General features: G+C 45.0%; 1 protein-coding gene across 1 annotated transcript in view; it reads left to right on the forward strand.

Moving 5' to 3' along the window:
* Positions 1–16,494, forward strand: part of LOC127630913 (ral guanine nucleotide dissociation stimulator-like 1) — a 43,204-nt gene extending 26,710 nt beyond the window's left edge. Inside the window, 13 exon segments of the mRNA XM_052108776.1 lie at positions 376–591; positions 1,766–1,869; positions 2,533–2,617; positions 3,244–3,333; positions 3,660–3,746; positions 3,963–3,995; positions 4,122–4,243; positions 4,359–4,448; positions 11,349–11,404; positions 11,407–11,528; positions 11,616–11,867; positions 13,452–13,566; positions 14,031–16,494. Coding sequence (XP_051964736.1) covers positions 376–591; positions 1,766–1,869; positions 2,533–2,617; positions 3,244–3,333; positions 3,660–3,746; positions 3,963–3,995; positions 4,122–4,243; positions 4,359–4,448; positions 11,349–11,404; positions 11,407–11,528; positions 11,616–11,867; positions 13,452–13,566; positions 14,031–14,218 — 1,560 coding nt within the window. The 3' untranslated portion in view covers positions 14,219–16,494.
* Positions 16,495–20,187: the final 3,693 nt, after the last annotated feature.

Genomic DNA, 20,187 nt, shown 5'->3' on the forward strand with positions numbered 1-20,187 from the left:
TTTTTTAGAGTGTCCTGACTGCCTGACACAGCAACATTTACAAACTTGAGCTGTAAAATGAGGTAATAAAAGCAACATCATGCGATATAATTAATATTATGAGCAAAATGCTGATTAAAATAGTTTTAAATTGGGTTAGCAAGTCACACTGCAAGACATGTGAATTTTCCAGAAGTATTTCATGTCAGCCACACAAATTGTAAAAGTCAAGAGGAGTTACTCATCTCAATGAAGCACCAATAGTTTCAGCAAATTTGTTTTACACATTTATTTGTTTTTACATTTCTTTGGTTCAAGCAAAGAAATGTAGAGTAAATTGCAGCTCTATACATTTCTTTAGAACTCACTTTTCTAAAACTCGATTTCTTTTCACAGCTGTTGTTTAAGAAGGTGGTTCCTCATCATTGTTTGGGATCGGTCTGGTCTCAGCGTGATAAGAAGGATGGGAAACAGAGCGCACCCACCATCCGTGCCACCATCACCCAGTTTAATGCAGTGGCTGCGTGCGTGGTCAGTACTATCCTCCGCCATCGGCAAATACGTCCAAACCTGCGCTCTCGCGTCATCCATCGCTGGATTGATATTGCACAGGTGCGTAACGAACACACACAGCTGTATCGTCAAGCACATTTACATCACTTCATTCTAACTTTTTGCCCATTTAAGCTGTTGGCATGAAGCTTGTAGAATGTAGGCTATTTAGTATTGTGTTTAAAAAATACTTTAGACTTCCTGCCATAGAAAAAGGGTGGTCGATGTGAAATTACATCTTTTTATAAGACATTCTTAAAGGGATAGTTCACCTAAAATTTTTATTTTTCTCATAATTTACTCACCTTCATGCCATCCCAGATCTGTATGAAATTCTTTCTTCAGCAGAACACAAACAAAGATTTTTAGAAGAATATCTCAGCTATGTAGGTCCATACAAGTCAAGTGAATGGTGATCAGAAAATGTAGCTCCAAAAATCACATAAAGTAAAAAGAAGTAATCATAAGACTCCAGTGGTTAAATTAATGTTTGTGTTTATATGGTGTATATGCATTTTTTTTATTATTATCTTGGCACTGGAAGCTTCTGTCACCATGACAAATTCCTTGTGTGTGTAAGCATACTTGGCAATTAAAGCTCATTCTGATTTGAAATCCATATCTTCAGAAGCATTTTAATAGGTGTGGGTGAGAAACGGGTCAAAATGTTTTGACGTGAAATTTAAAGTGGAGATTTAGAGTTAAAAAAGAACTTACATTTTTATCTTTTTCTCACCTACACCTATTATATTGCTTCTAAAGATATGGATTTAAACATTTGTGTCATTTGGATTACTTGTATGTTTCCTTTATATTCACTTGCATTGTATGGACCTACAAAGCCAAGTTATTTTTCTAAACATTTTTGTTTGTGTTCTGCTGAAGAAAGAAAGTCATGCACATCTGGGATAGCATGAGGGTGAGTAAATGATGAGAGAATTTTCATTTTTGGGTGAACTATTCCTTTAAGGCATTTGGCTAAGACCTTAGTCTGTGATTGGGCAACTATTCAGCTTTGGAAATTACAGGAGCTGGACTCGAATTTGCATTACCTACTTCAGCACCACAGCTCAACATGTCAGAGCACATCAGCTAACCACTAAGCCTTAGCTCATATAACATACTATTTTAGACTATAAACCAAGTAGAGCTTGAAATAACAATGAAACTTCTTCTAGCCTCATAAATAATTTAAAATGACAAAATATTTAAATGTGTATTAAAATGTCTCCAGGAGTGTCGGATCCGTAAAAACTTCTCATCTCTGAGAGCTATAGTGTCAGCGCTGCAGTCCAACCCCATCTACAGATTGAAGAGAGTATGGGCCTCTGTTTCCAAGTGAGTTCTGTCAATCAACCAGTTTGCCGATTAAACAGACACTCCTTTATTTCTAATCAGGATATGAATAGGTGTAACAATTTGATGTATGCTTTCCCTCCCCCCAATTTGGAATGGCCAATTCCCAGTGTGCTCTAAGTCCTCGTGGTGGCTCGCATCAATCTGGATGGCAGAGGACTAATCTTAGTTGCCACCGCTTCTGAGACCGTCAATCCTTGCATCTTATCATGTGGCTTGTTGAGTGCATTACCGCAGAGGCATATTGCGTCACGCTATTCTCCGCGGCACCCACACACAACTCACCACTTGCCCCACCGAGAGCAAAACACATTATGGCGACCACGAGGAGGTTACTCCATGTGACTCTACACTCCCTAGCAACCATGCCAATTTGGTTGCACACCCTGGATTCAAACTCATGACTCCAGGGGTAGTAGTCAGCGTCTTTACTCGCTGAGCTACCCAGGCCCCCTTTATGTATGCTTTTAATAATATTGGTTATGTTTACTGGTAATAATATGGCTACTGGTAAAGTATCTAGGTTCTGGATATACGGTGAAATGTAGATTGGTAAAATGTATAGATTCTGTAATAAAAAAAATTATAGAATTAAATGACATAATCATATTTTCTGATTGTTTTTGTTCCCTTATACTATATCAGAGACAGCATGCAGATGTTTGAAGAGCTGTCTGATATTTTCTCCGACCACAATAATTACCTTACAAGTCGAGAACTCCTTATGAGGGTAAGCACACACACACACACACACACACACACACACACACACACACACACACGCACGCACGCACGCACACACACACACACACACACATCTTGCATTCTCAGCTCTGGATGTGTATTGCACTGAGGAAATTTGTATCCCATTTTCTCCGAATTTGAAATGCCCAATTCCCACTACCTAGTACCAAATTGTGGCACGGTTACTCACCTCGATCCAGGTGGCGGAGGACAAGTTTCAGTTGCCTCCACTTCTGAAACAGTCAATCCGTGTTTCTCATCACGTGGCTTATTGTGCATGACACCGCAGAGGCTCTGCATGTGGAGGCTCATGCTAATCTCCGTGATCCATGCACAACTTACCACACGCCCCATTGAGAGTGAGAACCACTAATCGTGACCACGAGGAGGTTACCCCATGTGACTCGACCCGCCCTAGCAACTGGGCCAATTTGGTTGCTCAGGAGATCTAGCTGGAGTCACTCAGCACGCCCTGGATTCGAACTTGAGACTCCAGGGGTGGTAGTCAGTGTCAATACTCGCTGATCTACCCAAAATATTATTTTCTTAATAATAGTCTGTGTTGTTAATTTAGCTACTATGTATTACTTATGATGACTCTGATCTCCTCAGGAGGGCACCTCAAAATTTGCCAGCTTGGACAGCTGTGCCAAAGACCATCAGAAAAGATCGCAAAAGAGACTGCAGTTACAGAAAGAGATGGTAAGTGAGCAAGTAACTAGTATTGATGTGTACTATTTGAGAGAGGGAGTTAAAGAGATACTTCACCCAAAAGTGAAAATTCTGTCATCATTTACTCACCCTCAACATAGTTGTTTCAATCCTGTATGACTTTATTTATTTTCTGGAACACAAAAGAAGAAGCCAGGCAGAATGTTAGCCTCTGTCACCATTCACTTCCATTGCATCTGTCATACAATTAAAGTAAATGGTAACTGAGGCTAACATTCTGCCTAACATCTTGTTTTGTGCTCCACGGAAGATCTTACATGGTCAAAAATCTCATAATTATACCTTTTTGTCCCCAGGGTGCCATGCAGGGGACGATCCCATATCTGGGCACATTTCTTACAGATCTAACCATGCTTGATACAGCACTGCCTGACCAAGTGGAGGTGAGTCATCTGTATTCACCACTCCCATTTCCAGAGCAACAGCAAGAGAGCGTGAAATACATGGGGAATACGTTTATTTAACATATTGTTTGTTTAAGATTGTTATGTGAACTTTTTATAGATTGTTTAGCAAGAACTTGGAAGATTTAATCAAAGCTTGTCATGTGTCAAATCAATAGGAGAGTCTGGGCTAAAGTGTCTTCCTGTGTTTCACAGGGAGGACTGTTTAATTTTGAAAAGCGCCGCAGAGTGAGTACCAACTTTTTTATTATTCAGCCTTACAGTCAAACAACTGTTTAAGCCCTTATTCTTGACTAAAGCCATTCAGATCTTTGTGAATGTTGAAAATCTCTCTCTCTCTCCATCTCTTCGCAGGAGTTTGAGGTGATCGCTCAGATTAAGCTCCTGCAGTCTGCGTGTAACAGTTACTGCCTGACCCCTGACCCAACTTTTCTGCGCTGGTTTAAAAGTCAACCTCAACATACAGAGGAGGAGAGGTACATGCAGTCTTTCACTTTTATACTCTGTTTTCCCCCTTGTCTTCCTGTCTTTTCCTACATGTAGATAATGTGGGAGTCTGAGAAGCTAAAATCAGTCTCCAATGTCTTGCAGCTACGCGCTCTCGTGTGAGATTGAAGGATTGGGTGACAACAGTCCAACGTCACCAAAACCCCGCAAGAGTATGGTGAAAAGACTTAGCCTGTGAGTGATCTATAACCAAGATGAAATTATGATGAGACTACAAAATCTTGACATCAGAATCAAATATTTGCTTTACACTTAAAGACCCCATGAAATCAGAATTGGAGTTTTGTGGCTTTGCTTTATGCTAGCATACTCTAGTGTACACATTTTAATTTGAGCTGATATATGTTCACGTTTACAATTTGCAGTCTTTCTCTTACGGAAAACAGACAAACTATATTGATGACTCATCTAGCACGAGAATGTCCCGCCCCCCTAAAACCACCAGCCTCCGACTAGCAATAGAAAGTAGCAAATCATGTTTCACAGCTTTTATGTAAACTAAAGGCTATTGAAAAAGTTCCTTGCTCCAAATAACTGCTTTAATAGGAAAAGCTTCAGCACAGCGAAAACGTCTAGGTTACGTATGTAACCTCCGTTCCCTGATGGAGGGAACGAGACGTTGTGTCAGAGAAGCGACACTAGGGGTCTCTCTTGTGCGCCGATATTCACCTCTGAACTATGAAAAAAGGCCAATGAGAGTTGGCAACCAGTATTTGCATGTCCCGCCCCCGGACATACGGGTATTTAAGCGGCGCAAATACGGGAGTTCATTCAGGATTTTTCTGAGGAGCCGGAAATGGTCCGGCCACAACAGGGGCTCGGCTCAGCGATGTGGCAGGGGAGACACAACGTCTCGTTCCCTCCATCGGGGAACGGAGGTTACATACGTAACCTAGACGTTCCCCTTCTGTCGCTCTCTCCACGTTGTGTCAGAGAAGCGACACTAGTGGTCCACTTAGAAAGAGCCATGCGCTGAGCCGTGTAAGTGATCTGCTGATACAGGAGCGAGCAGGTATTCCTACGTGCAGAACGACCAACTGTATCAGGCTGCACGTACCCTTCCCCAATGCCCCATTTAAGCCATCAGGATTCCTTATCGTTACCCTGGAGGGGGGAACAAGGTGATGGCCGCCAACATGGGAACGGGCCAGCCTGGCTGGGCCTCTTTTCTCTCTATGTTTCTCGCATAGAGCAACTACGGCCGGGGCCCTTACACGCATTGAGGGAAGGGGGTCTTAGCCCTTAGGAGAAGACCCTGCGGAGGCCACACCTACCCGGGAGGGGAGGCAAATTTTGAGTGGCAAATACATCGCATGGCCTATACTTAGGTCTTATGCGGAAAAGTAGTGCGGTGGTAGATCCAGCCTCGCAGAGGGGGGAAGCATACAGCACGGCAACCGAGGCAGCTGTAACTGCCTAAGGGAAACACAGAGTCAACTCGTGAGGGGACAGAACTGTGGTTTTACACACAGGGGGAGTCCGAACAGGAGGCCTTACCTGTGGGGCACCTATACCAGTACAAGGTAGCTTGCGGTACCCGCAGTGGTTTGGGTCGGCGAGTTCCTCCGCAGAACTGCGACCCACAAGGGCTAGGGAGGAGTCAACCAGTGTCCCAAACCTGGGATCTCCTGGAATGAAGGCGCACTGTTTCCCTGGTTAGGGGAAGGCGCTGGGTGCAAGCGATTCACCCGGTCAGATCGTGGACGTGCCACCGAAGTTCTCACGGGCTCGGTACCTGAGAGAACACGGACGATACTGACTCAACTCGGAGATTGTAGAATCTCGCAAAAGTGTTAGGTGTTGCCCAGCCCGCTGCTCTACAAATGTCTGCTAGGGCAGTGCCCCTAGCCAGTGCCCACGAGGACCTAACACTCCTGGTGGAGTGGGCTCGGACCCGCAAAGGGGGGCACGGCCTGGGTGTGATAAGCCAGGAAACGGCGTCGACAACCCAGTGGGCGTAGTCTCTGCTTGGAGACAGCATTCCCTTTCTGCTGTCCCCCAAAGCAGACGAAGAGCTGCTCAGAGCGTCTGGTGCTCTGTGTGCGGTCCAGGTAAATACGTAAGGCACGTACTGGACACAGCAGTGAAAGGGCTGGGTCTGCCTCCTCCCGGGGCAGCACTTGCAGGTTCACCACCTGATCCCTGAAGGGTGTGGTAGGAACCTTGGGCACGTAGCCCGGTCGCAGTCTTAGGATCACGAAAGTGTCTGCCGGACCGAACTCCAGGCAAGCGTTGCTAACAGAGAACGCATGCAGGTCCCCGACCCTCTTGATGGAAGCGAGCGCGATCAGCAGGGCGGTCTTGAGAGAGAGGGCCCTGAGTCCAACTGAGTCAAGCGGCTCGAAGGGGGGTCTCCGGAGTCCCATAAGGATGACCGAGAGATCCCAGGAGGGAAACAGGTTAGGCCGGGAGGGAGTCATCCTCCGGGCACCTTTTAGGAACCTGACGATTAAGTCGTGCTTACCAAGAGACTTGCCGTCTACCGTGTCGTGGTGGGCCGCGATAGCGGCAACATACACCTTGAGGGTGGAGAGGGACAGCCTCCTCTCCAGCCTCTCCTGAAGAAACACGAGCACTGACCTAACTGCGCACTTCTGCGGGTCTTCGGCTCGGGAAGAACACCAGTCCGCGAACAGACGCCACTTCGAAGGGGCTCTGGCTTGGTTAATAGTGTCTAGATCCTCCGCGTGGAAGTGGAGACGTGGAGATTCCAGAGGTCTGGATGCGGATGCCAGAGCGTGCCCCGTCCCTGAGAAAGAAGGTCCTTCCTCAGGGGAATTCGCCAGGGAGGGGCTGTCATGAAGAGCGTGAGATCTGAAAACCACGTCCGGTTGGGCCAGTAGGGGGCCACCAGAGTGACTTGCTCCTTGTCCTCCCTGACCTTGCATAGCACCTGTGCAAGAAGGCTCACTGGGGTAAAGCGTACTTGCGCAGCCCTCGCTGGCCAGCTAGTGCCAGAGCATCTGTCCCAAGGGGAGCCTCTGTGTGGGCATACCAGAGCGGACAGTGGGAGGTTTCCTGGGAGGCAAACAGGTCTACCTGGGCCTTGCCGAACCTGTCCCAAATCAGCTGGACCGATTGGGGGTGGAGCCTCCACTCTCCACCGGGCAAGTTTTGTCTTGACAGCGCGTCCGCTATCACATTGAGGTTGCCGGGATCTGAGTGGCGCGCAGTGACTCCAGTCGCTGCTGACTCCAAAGGAGGAGATGACGGGCGAGCTGTGACATGTGGAGGGAGCGTACTCGCCTTGGCGGTTTATGTAGGCCACCACCGTGGTGCTGTCTGTCCTGACTAGGACGTGCTTGCCACGTAATCAACGGAAGAAATTTCTTCAGGGCAAGAAAAACGGCCAGCAGCTCTAGGCAGTTGATGTGCCAGCGCAGCGGCCTCGGTTCCACCGGCCTGCGGCTGCGCGCCCGTTGCACATGGCACCCCAACCCAATTTGGAGCGCCGGTTGTAACCAGAATGCGACGGGACACCTGCTGCAAGGGTACTCCTGCCCGTAGAAAGCAGAGGTCTGTCCAGGGTTTGAAGGTTTGGCGGCAGGCAGGGGTAACTTCCACGCCGTGCGTGCTGTGGCGCCATGCTCGCCTCGGACTCGAGTCTGGAGCCAATGCTGAAGTGGTCTCATATGCATCAACCCCAGTGGCGCGGCCGCCGGAGGATGCCATATGCCCCAGGAGCCGCTGGAAACGCTTCAAAGGGACCACGGTGCCTGGTTCGAAGAAGCGAGGCATTCCAGCACTGACTGAGCACGCTCGTTGGAGAGACGTGCTGTCATTGAGACTGAGTCTAACTCCAAACCGAGAAAAGAGATGCTCTGGACAGGGGTGAGCTTGCTCTTTCCCAGTTGACCTGAAACCCTAAACGGCCGAGGTGCTCGAGCACCTGGTCTCTGTGTACGCATACTAATTCCTGCGAGGAGGCCAAAATGAGCCAATCGTCGAGGTAATTGAGTATGCGTATGCCCGCCCTCGTAGCAGGGCAAGAGCCGCCTCTGCGACCTTCGTGGAAGACGCGAGGGACAGAGACAGACCAAAGGGGAGGACCTTGTACTGATACGCCTGGCCGTCGAACGCGAACCGTAGAAAGGGTCGATGTCGAGGGCGAATTGAGACGAGGAAGTACGCGTCCTTCAGGTCTACCGCTGCGAACCAATCTAGATGCCGGACGCCAGATAAAAATTTTTTCTGGGTAAGCATTTTGAACGGGAGTTTGGACAAGGTCCGATTGAAAACTCGCGAGGTCCAAGATCGGTCGTATGCCGCCGCTTTCTTGGGTACAACGGTAAGGGCTGTAGAAACCCTTCTTCGTTTCGGTCGGAGGGACAGGCTCTATCGCGGCCTTGATTAGAAGGGAGGTGATTTCCTCGCGCAGGGAGTGGGCATGTTCGCCGTGCACTCGCGGAGGAACGAACGCCCACGAAGGGGTGGAGACCTGGCAAACTGAATTGTGTAACCGAAGTCGGATGGTCCGTGCAGCCACCGTGACGAGCTGGGCAGTGAAAGCCATGCCTCTAAGCTCCGTGCTAGGGGCACCAAGGGGACGAGTATTTTGGACGTACCCGGGCGGGCTTTGCAGCGGTGCTGGAACAGGTAACGCCAGGCGCCGGGTGGCGCTGTGGACTCGCTCTGAACTCGGCCGGGCCGGGAACAGTCGTGGGGCTGAGGGCGGAGCACCGCATCCTGGGCCCGAGACTGTTGAGGCCTGAAAGCCCAGTGCCGTGAGAACGGCATTTGCGGGCCATGTGACCCAGAGGTAAAGGAAATAGCTCTTCTATTGAGAATTTGGTACCGCGAGCCCCGGCCAGGGGTGCGGCAAATGAAAAAACAAACGATTCTCCTCCCGCCCTCCACTGGGGACGGAGTGGTCTTACCACCTCGGAGCTAACTTCTTGTCCTCTGGGTCCGCTGTCTCAGGGACGCTTGGGAGCCTTCCGGTCCTCGAAGGGGTCCGTGAGGCAGGGGGCGACGCTTCCTGCGGTTTGCTCGACGCCGGGCTGAGAGCTGGGCCCAGGTTGGGGCAGAGCAGAAGGTCTTCTGGCCGCGGGAGGACGCCCTCGGCGAGCAGGTGGGGCCTGGGCTGTGGCGGCAAGCTTGCGGCGCGGCATGATGTGCGAAATGGCCTCCGTCTGCTTCTTCCAGGGAGAACTGCTGGGAAAAGTCCTCAACGGTGTCGCCGAAGAGGCCAAACTGGGAGACAGGGGCGTTGAGGAAGCGAGTCTTGTCAGCTTCACGCATCTCAACCAAGTCCAGCCATTGCTGACGTTCCTGGACCACCAGAGTGGCCATCGCCTGCCCGAGTGCCTGCGCTGTGACCTTCGTCGCTCTCAGGGCGAGGCCGGTCGCTGAGCGCAGTTCCTGCAGCGTGTCGGGATCAGGGCCACCCCCGTGCATGTTGCGAAGTGCCTTGGCTTGGTGGACCTGCAGGAGAGCCATGGCATGCAGGGCGGAAGCGGCGCGTCCGGTAGCACTGTAGGCCTTCGCGGTGAGCGAGGATGTTGCTCTACAGGACCGGGAAGGGAGTACAGGGCGGCCCCGCCAGGTGGTAGTGCTTTCGGGACATAAGTGGAGTGCAACAGCTCTTTCCACCTGGGGGATCTCCGTGTACCCGTGGCGCGCTCCGCCGTCGAGGGTGGCGAGGGCGGATGAGCAGGTGGCGGTGCGACGAGTGGAGAGGGGTGCTCTCCACGAAGACGTCAGCTCATCATGCACCTCCGGGAAGAAAGGAACCGGGGGGGGGGCGAGGCTGTGAGCGGTGCCCAACGCCCAAGAACCAATCGTCCAGCCGTGATGGCTGTGGGTAGGACGGAGGGTTCCAATCCAGACCCACGCTGTTGGCTGCCCGGGAAAGCATATCGGACATCTGTGCGTCGGCCTCCTCCTGGGCGTGCAAGCCCGAAGGCGGCAGCCCAGAGGAGCCCTCAGCATCAGAGCCCACGCCCTCCGATGTCGCGGCGAACTCATCTGCTTCCATCACAAAAGGGTAGGCAGACTGGCTGTGAGGCGAGTCGCCGCCACCTCAAGCGGGACGGAGTCAACGAGCGTGCCGGGCACGGGTTGTCCGAGGGGGCGTACCCGGCGGAGCTGCACCCGCTGCCATCCCCGAATCGCCTCCATCGCCAGCCGCATCGTCCTCAATCCCGTGGGAAGAAGGGGCGACGCGGGGGGGCGGCTGGAGTGGCCTGCTTACAGTTGTAAGCAAGCCGCGACCGCAACGTTGTCATGGTCATGTTCTCGCAATGAGACAACGCCTGTGGCCGTCGGAAGCGGAGAGTACTCTACCGCATCCAGGAACAACACAGGGGCGGAAAGTCATCTTTATAAAGACGCGTCCTTAAAAGGACGTTCAATGCCACTGTGTTTTTGCTCTTTTAGAGGAAATTACTCTTTTAAATAAAATCACTCTTTTATGAATGAAAGAACTCGTGAGAGATCTTTCTTATCTGCAACTGTCAATGCGCTCAGGGGCAGGAAGTGCACAGCCGTGCAAACAGGAGAAAACCGCTGTTGTGCACCGTAGAATCCAACAGCATGCAGCAGAGGATAGCAGGAACTCGGTGTGTAAAACGCAGCAGTCTGCAAACACGACCATCGGCTCCGAAGAAATTTTCTGAATGAACTCCCGTATTTGCGCCGCTTAAATACCCGTATGTCCGGGGGCGGGACATGCAAATACTGGTTGCCAACTCTCATTGGCCTTTTTTCATAGTTCAGAGGTGAATATCGGCGCTCAAGAGAGACCCCTAGTGTCGCTTCTCTGACACAACGTGGAGAGAGCGACAAAAGGGGAAACTGCGCTTGTCAAGCCATTTCATGGGGCCTTTAATTCAATTCAATTTATTTGAATGGTGCTTTTCACAATACACATTGTTCCAAATCAGCTTTACAAAAGAATAGTGGTGTACAAACTCCATAGTGAGCAAAATGATGGCGAAAGTGGCAAGAAACAACTCCTGTCTTATATAGTATTGCTACACAATTGTGACATAACATTAATTTGTTTTGTGAATAATTTTGTGTACGCTATATTCAAAGAACAATTATTTTTTTGTCTCTTTGTCTCTCCATTAGACTCTTTTTAGGAAATGATGCCACAAACACAAGCTCTCCCGTGAGAGAGAGTCCTCGGTCACCCCTGCTGGAAGCTCAGGGGAGAGCATGGACTCTGTCAGTGTGTCTTCCAGTGACTCAAGTCCTTCAGAGAGCGAGGGCATGACACCCACACACATCATAGATACACATTTAAAAAAGGTAAAAACATATTAAATCATGCCAAAATGTGATAATGGTGTTTTATAAACTACATGTACTAAAAATACATTTGCATGGTGACCGTAGCTGTCAGAGTCTTCCTCCTGTACCTCATTGCACTCCATGGACACCTCCTCCTCCTCGGCCAGTGCTACCATATCTCTAGCCTCCCCAATACTGCCCGGGCCCCCCTGCATGCACCGCCGCTCTGTCTCGCTGACGCCCATGACTCCCACATCACCCAGTTTTCCTCCTGCATACAATACACAAGCTCAGGATGCCTGCATCATCAGAGTTAGCCTCGAACAGGGCAACGGCAACCTCTACAAGAGCATAATGGTTAGTGAAGACTTTTCTACTTTTATCAGTGTGCTCAATACATTCTTACATTAATCTAATTTCAGCCTCACATCGTTCCAAACCAGTTTGAATCTGTATGGGTTTTAAATAATTTTTTTTTTATTATGTTAAACTTGGAAGTGAATTTTGGTTGAGCTATTTAGGACATTTTTTTTCAGATAAAATAAAAATGAAAGGGGATTGGGTCTGTCAAGCTCCAAAATGACTAAAAAGCCCCATAAAATCAACACATATTGCTCTCGCATTACACCAACATCACTGACACGCAGACAAACAGCTTTGTGTGTCTCTCTCTGTCATCTGCCACTGTCTCCCCTCCTTAAATACTCCCACCGCCCTCACTGGATCACGAGACGGGTGTGGCACACAGGTGGAGCTCATTCATCACTCAACTTCCTGTCCTCTCTCTGCCCAGATGCCTCTCGGCCCCGCACTGCTCGCCACATAGTTATTACTCATTGAAAATCTTCCCCTCTGCTGTAGCTCTTAAATCAAATATGGTGCTATTAGTCAAAAGACACAATGCAATGTTTTTGTAGTCCATTAAAAAATCTTGGTAGAGCATGAAAAGGGTGTAACAAAGTAATTTATTAGTGTGATTATATACTGAAAGAATACGTACCTGCTCAGGTGCTCCAGCTGTCAGTATAAAGAGCTTTCTTATATTAAAGAAATAGTTCACCCAAAAATTAAATATTCTCTCATCGTTCACTCACCCTCATGCCATCCAGATGTGTATGACTTTGTTTCTTCTGCAGAACACAAACGTAGGTATTTAGAAAAATATCTTAGCTCTGTAGGTACACACAATGCAAGTTAATAGTGACCAAAATGTTAAAGCTCCAAAAAACACATAAAGGCAGCCTAAAAGTAATCCATATGACTCCAGTGATTTAATCCATGTCTTCTAAAGTGATCCAATTGATTTTGGGTGAGAATAGACCAATATATGACTCCTTTTTCACTGTGGATTTTTCCATTGTAGTATCTAGGCACCTTTGTGATTTCAAGCTTGATTACACTTGATGCATGCACAGAGCGCTAGGTGGCATTACGGAGTCTAATCAAGCTTGAAATCATGATCGCCAAGGAGACTGCTGATGTCAAGACTTATAGTGAAAGAGGAGTTATAGTTTAGTCTGTTCCCACCAGAAATTGATTAGAACATTTCAGAAGACATGGATTTAACCACTGGGGTCATATGGATTACTTTTATGTTGCCTTTATGTGCTTTTTGGAGCTTCAACTTTTTGGTCACCACTCACTTGCATTGTATGGACCTACAGAGCTGAGACATTCTTCTAAATATCTTTGTTTGTGTTCTGCAGAAAAAAGAAAGTCAAGTGCATCTGGGATGACACAAGTGTGAGTAAATGATGAGAGAATTTTCATTTTTGGGTAAACTATTCCTTGAAGTTCAGATGTTGGTAATTAGTCTAACTAATATATGTTACTAATTAGGCAGATGTGCCTGCATCAGGAAAAGTCCTTTTTAATGGATACGTTTGTTTTTTACAGAAGTGCAGATTGTGTTGTAAAATGCCTTATTGTATCTTTGTGCAGCTGACTAGTCAGGACAAAACTCCAGCAGTGATCTCTCGAGCCATGACCAAACACAACCTGGAGGTTGAGCAGGCTGCTGACTATGAGCTGGTGCAGGTCATTTCTGAAGAGAGAGGTACGACTTTAAAACCTTCCACCTCTGTACCAAAGCATTAATCAATGTGAAGTCACAGTTACGTTTAGTCTCTGTATTTTGTCTCTTAAGTATTTGTAAAGGGAGTTAAGATGGGCAAGGAGGAGGCGAGAACTGGCTTGACAATATAAATAATATTTTAATGAAGAACTTAACCAAAAGACAAACACACAGGTGTCGGACAGCTGCCCGTAAATCTCTCTCTGTCCCACTGCAGTTTTCAGTCGGCCTCTATCCCTCGCTGAGGCTTGATTAGCCCGATTAGAGGCCGGGTGTTTAGCATCATAACCCGGCCCCGCCCTGTCACAGTATTGTAGAACACTAACAATAAACAGTGTCTTCTGATAAGGACTAGCATGTTTTGAAACCTTGGTGCTGGGATTTGGGCTTGTTATGGTGGGATTCTTCATCATTTTGACATCCTGCTCTCTTTTCTGTGTTTCCAGAGTTGGTTATCCCCGACAATGCCAATGTGTTTTATGCCATGAGCACCTCTGCAAACTTTGACTTCTTGTTGCGTCTGCGAGGGATGGAGGGGAGGCCAGTTCAGCTGCGCAGTCGTTGCAGCTCTACTGTGCCACGCACACAGCAGCGCACCACTTTGTCCCACGGGCTCAGCAAGGTCACACTGTGACCTCTGCCCGTTTTGGACAGGAGAGAGCTTTTTACAAAAACTATTGAGGGTGGAGATGTGGAAAATGGGCTTTATAGATTATTGACATAGTAAAAAAAAAAACATTTCAGAACTGATTTTGGCTGCCTTTCTGCCTTTTGAAGATATATACTTATTTCTTATAGTAGCACCTACCCCATCAGATATCCTCCCCGTAGGCCGGGAACTGTCTGGCCCACATGTCCCTCCCTCCATATAGCTGGATATTTTGCACATGTGCAGGAGAGTCTCCTGCTTCTTGTCAGTATTTTCAAAATAGCACACTTCTTCCCAGTCAAGACGCCTACACAAGTTCCTTGGGAAGAAAAGAAGCGGTGGGAAGAGAACTTAAATGACAGCCATGTTGCCTTCATAAATGGTAATAGTGGAACTCTTGTATCAGTATTGAAGATGATCGACAGGAGCTGTGATGTTGTCATCGTTTTCAGTGTGTCCTTTTTGTGTCCCCTTGTGCACTATGTGGATAATGTGGACTGCATACTTAGACTTAAATTGCTTAGACTGGCTGCTGTCACTAAAGATCATGGCATAGCAATCCATAGAGTTCCTCTTCTAGAAGTGTTACACTCTTCTAATGTTACTCTAATTGTAGCTTCTTAGTTAAGGCCAATTTTGTGAACGGTTTCCTCTAGGTATTACGAATGATGCATATCTCTGATGAATAGTCTGATACCCAAATCTGATACCCTATTTTTTAATGACCTTCTCTGCCTTCTCTAAGCATTTTATCTCTATTACTGTTACTCTCATATTGTGAGCTGTGTGACGAATGCAGAAATTATGTGTTCTGATTGGTTCCTACTTGGTTTTATCAAGTCTGTGGAATTGTCTGTCCTTAGATGATTGGATCCATGTTGTGTCTTTAAGGTGTGGTTACACCCATAGGATGGGTTTCTCGTCTGAAACCTGGATTGAGCTGCCTTCCTCACTGATACAGTGGCACTTGCTTAAGGGGTGGGCGGAGTCAGTAGGTGTGTACTACAAAGAGCGCTTGGTCCACTGTTTTAGCCTTCAAACAATTAATAGTTTTCATTTTGTTTCTTTTTTAAATGTGTGTTTTTGTAAGAGTTGAAGAAATATCCATTATATCTATGAGAAAAGGATTTTGACATTTTTAAAAATACTTAAAAATGACAAGAAAAAAGCTGTGACAAACGAGTGTGTGTGATTGTAAAGTGAGCATTATGAAAAGTCAGACATTTCCACTACATTAAATTTAGCCTATTCTCAATTTCATAACAAATTTCCATCAAATTGAATTGTGTAATGTTTAACAAAATTAAATGAATATACCTTAAAATATTGATATTTTTTACATTTTATTTTATTAAAGATTAAAAATAAAATTACATTTGTTGGAATTTTGTTATGAAAATTAAATGCGTAAATCTTACAATAATTTTTTTTGGACACATGACATTTAGAACTGCAAAACATGTTATTAGATGAGTTTTTCAGCCAGCCTAATAATTCACTCTCACAGGAACCCTGCCACCAAGTGAAATCTTTTTCAAATAACTGATGAATATCTCATATTTATACAAATAATATTTTTACACTAAAACTAATTGCGCGGGCATTTTTTTTAAACACCTAACGGTTTTGAAAGGCACATGAAACTCTTGCCTTTAAACCGGTTCTCTCTCTACATAATGTCCTTTTTATCATAAAACCTGTTAATGTGGTGTCTGATACTTGTTACTGTTCTGTCTATATCTAGTTTAACACATCCTGGGATAACACATCAATAGACACCAAATTTAAAATGTCCCAAACTTTCTTTTGATTTCTTTTGTTCTCTCAAAATAATTGAATGACACTTATATCAGTTACATGAACATACAAGACTCCGATGACACTAACAGTTTCAGTATAAAATGTAGTGTTTTAAAAGTAGATGGCAGTAGTGTTTGTTTTGGTTAATTTGTCCATAAATCCATTCAACACTTGTGAATTTCCTCAATTCTTTATTTTAAATATTTCTTCACTACCAAAGAATTGTCTATCTACAACAAGTTAGTGAATAAATTATTATCATTATGATAAATTATGTTTTGTAATTGAAATTACTTTTCATGAATTAAATTGAGACTGATGAGTACTCTGGATATTGACCACAATGTGTTTGCTTCTCACAGAGGCCAATGATTCATTCATTGAAGCTGTTTTGTTTTGCCATTCTTATCTTTTACATTATCTGTTTTTAAACCGATGACTCAATTAAATTGTGAAGAGTTGCAGTTGTGAAGTCAATAGTTGCTAGTCTTTTTAATTTAATCACAAATGCAAATGAAAACAGTGTCTAATTGATTTTTTGTATGTAGCTACATGTTTACAGTGGAAAATTTGACAGCCAAAATGATGTTAATAGATATATTTTTGGTATAATGCTGTAAGCCTATCCTGTTTGTTATGCTTCAACAACACACAGATTGCTATTATCTCAAGTGATTAGCAGAAGTGTAGATGTTACTTTTTGTCACTGTTTTTATATTTTCATAAGATTACATATCTTATCTTGTTAAGCTGTCACATTGCCGCTTTTCACCTCAAGTCAACTCAGAAAGACGGAGGAGATGTAAGTTAGAGGAATAGTTAACCCAAAAATGAAAATTCTCATAATTTACTCACCTTCATGCCGTCCCTGATGTGTGAATTTCTTTTTTCCTGCAGACCACACTTTTTTTTTTTTTTTAAAGAAAATCTCAGCTCTGTCATATACAATAAAGTAAATAGTGACCAAAACTTTGAAGCTCCGAAAAGAACATAAATTCAGCATAGAAGTAATCCATACAACTCCAGTGGTTTAATTCATGCAATCTGAAGTGATCCAGTCAGTTTTGGGTGAGAACAGACCAAAATGTTACTACTTTTTCACTGTACATTTTGCCATTGCAGTCTCTAGGCAGGGTCATGATTTCAAGTTTGATTATACTTCCTAGTACTTCCTAAATCAGTCATCTTTGGAACGCTTTTGGACAGGCAGGGCAGCTATTTTCTATTTATCTAAACAAACAACATGCACATCCAGCTCCCATCTACTTGAATGGGGAAAGACAGAAATCTCCAAAATGGTTAATCAAGATTATGATCAAAGAATATATTTCAAAACAGCCATAAAATCTGACAACATTGGTCTCATAAATGTTTGTAATTTATTTTTTTTTACCTCAGATAACTTTAAAAAATGCAATTTTCCTGGCTTGTATTGTTAATGCGCATGCATCTTCTTGAGTTGATTGAAAGGTGATGTCTGTATCTAAAAGGTAATTGAGTCTTTTACCTGTAAGGTGGTACTTCCTTTTATACATTTGTTGGCCGTTCTAATTTCTCCCATTTAATTTAATAGAAGTGGCCAATCTCTGCTAAATAGTCTCTGGCAGATCGCTAGTTGACGCTTGGAAGTGTAATCGAGCTTGACATCATGATTGCCAAGGAGACTTCTTATGTCAGTATTTATAGTGGAAAAAAGGAGTCATATATTTTGGGATGTTCTCATCCAAAACCGATTGGATTGCTTAAGGAACATGGATTAAACCACTGGAGTCGTATGAGTTACTTTTATGTGCTTATTAGCACTTTAAAGTTTGGTCACCATTTACTTGCGTTGTATAAACCAACATAGTAGAGATATATTCTTCTAAATATCTTAGTTTGTGTTTAGCAGAAAAAAGTCATGCATATCTGGGATGATATGAGGGTGAGCAAATCATGAGAGAATTTTCATTATAGGGTGAATTAATCCTTTAGAAAATCCAAAGTTGATCATCAGTAACTAAAAAATTGAGAAATGAAAAAGTGGAGGAAGAGTAAGCTCATGTCATGAACAATTTCAAGGAAAATGGTAAAAAATAAAAGCATTTAAAAAGACACGGATTACTTTTGAATAGATCAAAATACCCTGCAATGGACAAAATGTAAACCTCGGTCTCTTGGGTGGCACAATTGTAACTTGATGAGTCTTTGCAATCATTAAGAGCATTGTGTTTTTTGGGGGGCCCGTCCTGACTATGTGATGGTAGAAAATAAGACAGTTTCATGTAGAACAAGGCTAAAATGGGAAACTAATACAAATGAGCTAACAATTACTGTGGGTTGTCTCTAGTTTCATAATACGAAATTTCAACGAGGGTGATTGGTTTTTAACAGAACTCCGCGCTTTTATTGCGACAAGTTGACAAGATTTTGACTTGAACAGCGATTACAGATTCCCACATCAACACTACGCGGGTCACTGCAGGACAGCGGATCAATAACAGGTCAGTTCACAAGACACAGCTCTTTGAATGGAAAAATGGCTATAATGGCCATGGCACGTGCAATGAGTTTTTAACACCACACACTATTTTATTGTTACATTAATGTGCTGTAATTAGTTTAACATTGAATTTCTCAAAGAGCGAGAGCTAGCCTAAGTTACGTTTTGTCTCAATTTTTTTTATTACGATTGTTTTGTTTTTTCATGCCCATCATATATACACACATTTATTTATTTATTGTAATAGCCGCGTCGCGTGCGACTCTGAAACAGTAATGCAGATTGTATATTAATCAATTCAGTAAGAAAATCTGTATATTCATAAGCGTTTACTGTTGTTTGAAGCTGTTTTAAAGCTAGCCTCGAATGTCTGCTGTCAGATTCCACACAGAATGGCGCAACTATAAAATATGTCAGAAAAATTACTCCCTTTCCTCTATACATCTCTCTTTATTTGTTACAAGTAGTGCTTTCTGGAGTCAGAATGAACACTCCTATTTAAGTCGAGCAAAAATATGATTAAATTAGAGTACAAAACGTATCGGTTACCTAACGTAACCTCGGTTCTCTCTAGATGAGGGAACGAGTATTGCGTAGCCGGCCGTACTCGCGCCACGAGCGACTTTTCGCTTCAGTCAATGAAAACCAGGGTTCCAGCCTACGAACTACGCTTATATGCACTCAAGTCACGCCCATTTTGGCGGGCTTTGATGCAGTGAGCGCGCGGACGCCTCTCATTGGATGCGAGTTCGCCCAAGCTCGTCTATAGGCTGCAGCAGTTGCCGCAGAGCAACCTATGAGCTCGCTAGCTAGCCCGCTCAAGGTCTGCAGCTGCCGCACTGCGTTGACAATGGATACAAAAATTAAAGGGGTCATGACATGAGAAACCAAATTTGCCTTGATCTTTTGGTATATAAGAGGTCTTTGTATCATTAAAACGTCCTGCAAGTTTAATATTTTAAGACGTCCTCCCCATTCTAAACGAATCATTTATTTAATCAAGCTCAAAATACAGCCCGTTCTGGATTCATGGTTAGAAGTGACGTGTCGGTTAGAAGTGACGTAACAGCGTTTGCATATGACCGCCTCCAGCACAAGATAACTACGCTCTAAGCGCAAGACAACTACGCTCATTTCAGTATCGCCGTCGCCTCACAAGTGTTCAGTCGATGGACAGCGAGCTCTGACAGAGACTACTTGTGCACAGGAAAATTACGATGCCACACAGATGTGCTGTTCCTGGCTGTGGTCAAACAAAACCTCTGAATAAGCTGCCGAAAGATCCAGACGTCAGGGAAAAATGGATGCAGTTTATTTTTTGCGGACGTTCCAGTCATTTTAAGGATGACTGTTTTGAGAACAAATCTCAATATGATGCTGGCTTTGCCAGAAAACTGTTGCTCAAAGATAAGTCCGTGCCGACTATTCTGGGAACAACGACGACGCAAATTGTAAGTAATCTATTTTAAACTTTAAACTACTTTTTAAAGCGCAATTTCATTCATTATGAATAATCACAGTGTTTTTACTTAGTTTACTTGCATATTGTTCTGGCTGGGGGCGTCAATAATTGATACATAGGCACTGACGTTAGCCAATCATAACAGTGGGCGTTAACACTGAAGTCTTAAATGGAAAACGCCCCCAAAACAGACTGTTTGAATCAGAGGAT

The sequence above is a fragment of the Xyrauchen texanus genome, chromosome 37 (genome assembly GCF_025860055.1).
Source record: "Xyrauchen texanus isolate HMW12.3.18 chromosome 37, RBS_HiC_50CHRs, whole genome shotgun sequence".
Lineage (NCBI taxonomy): Eukaryota > Metazoa > Chordata > Actinopteri > Cypriniformes > Catostomidae > Xyrauchen > Xyrauchen texanus.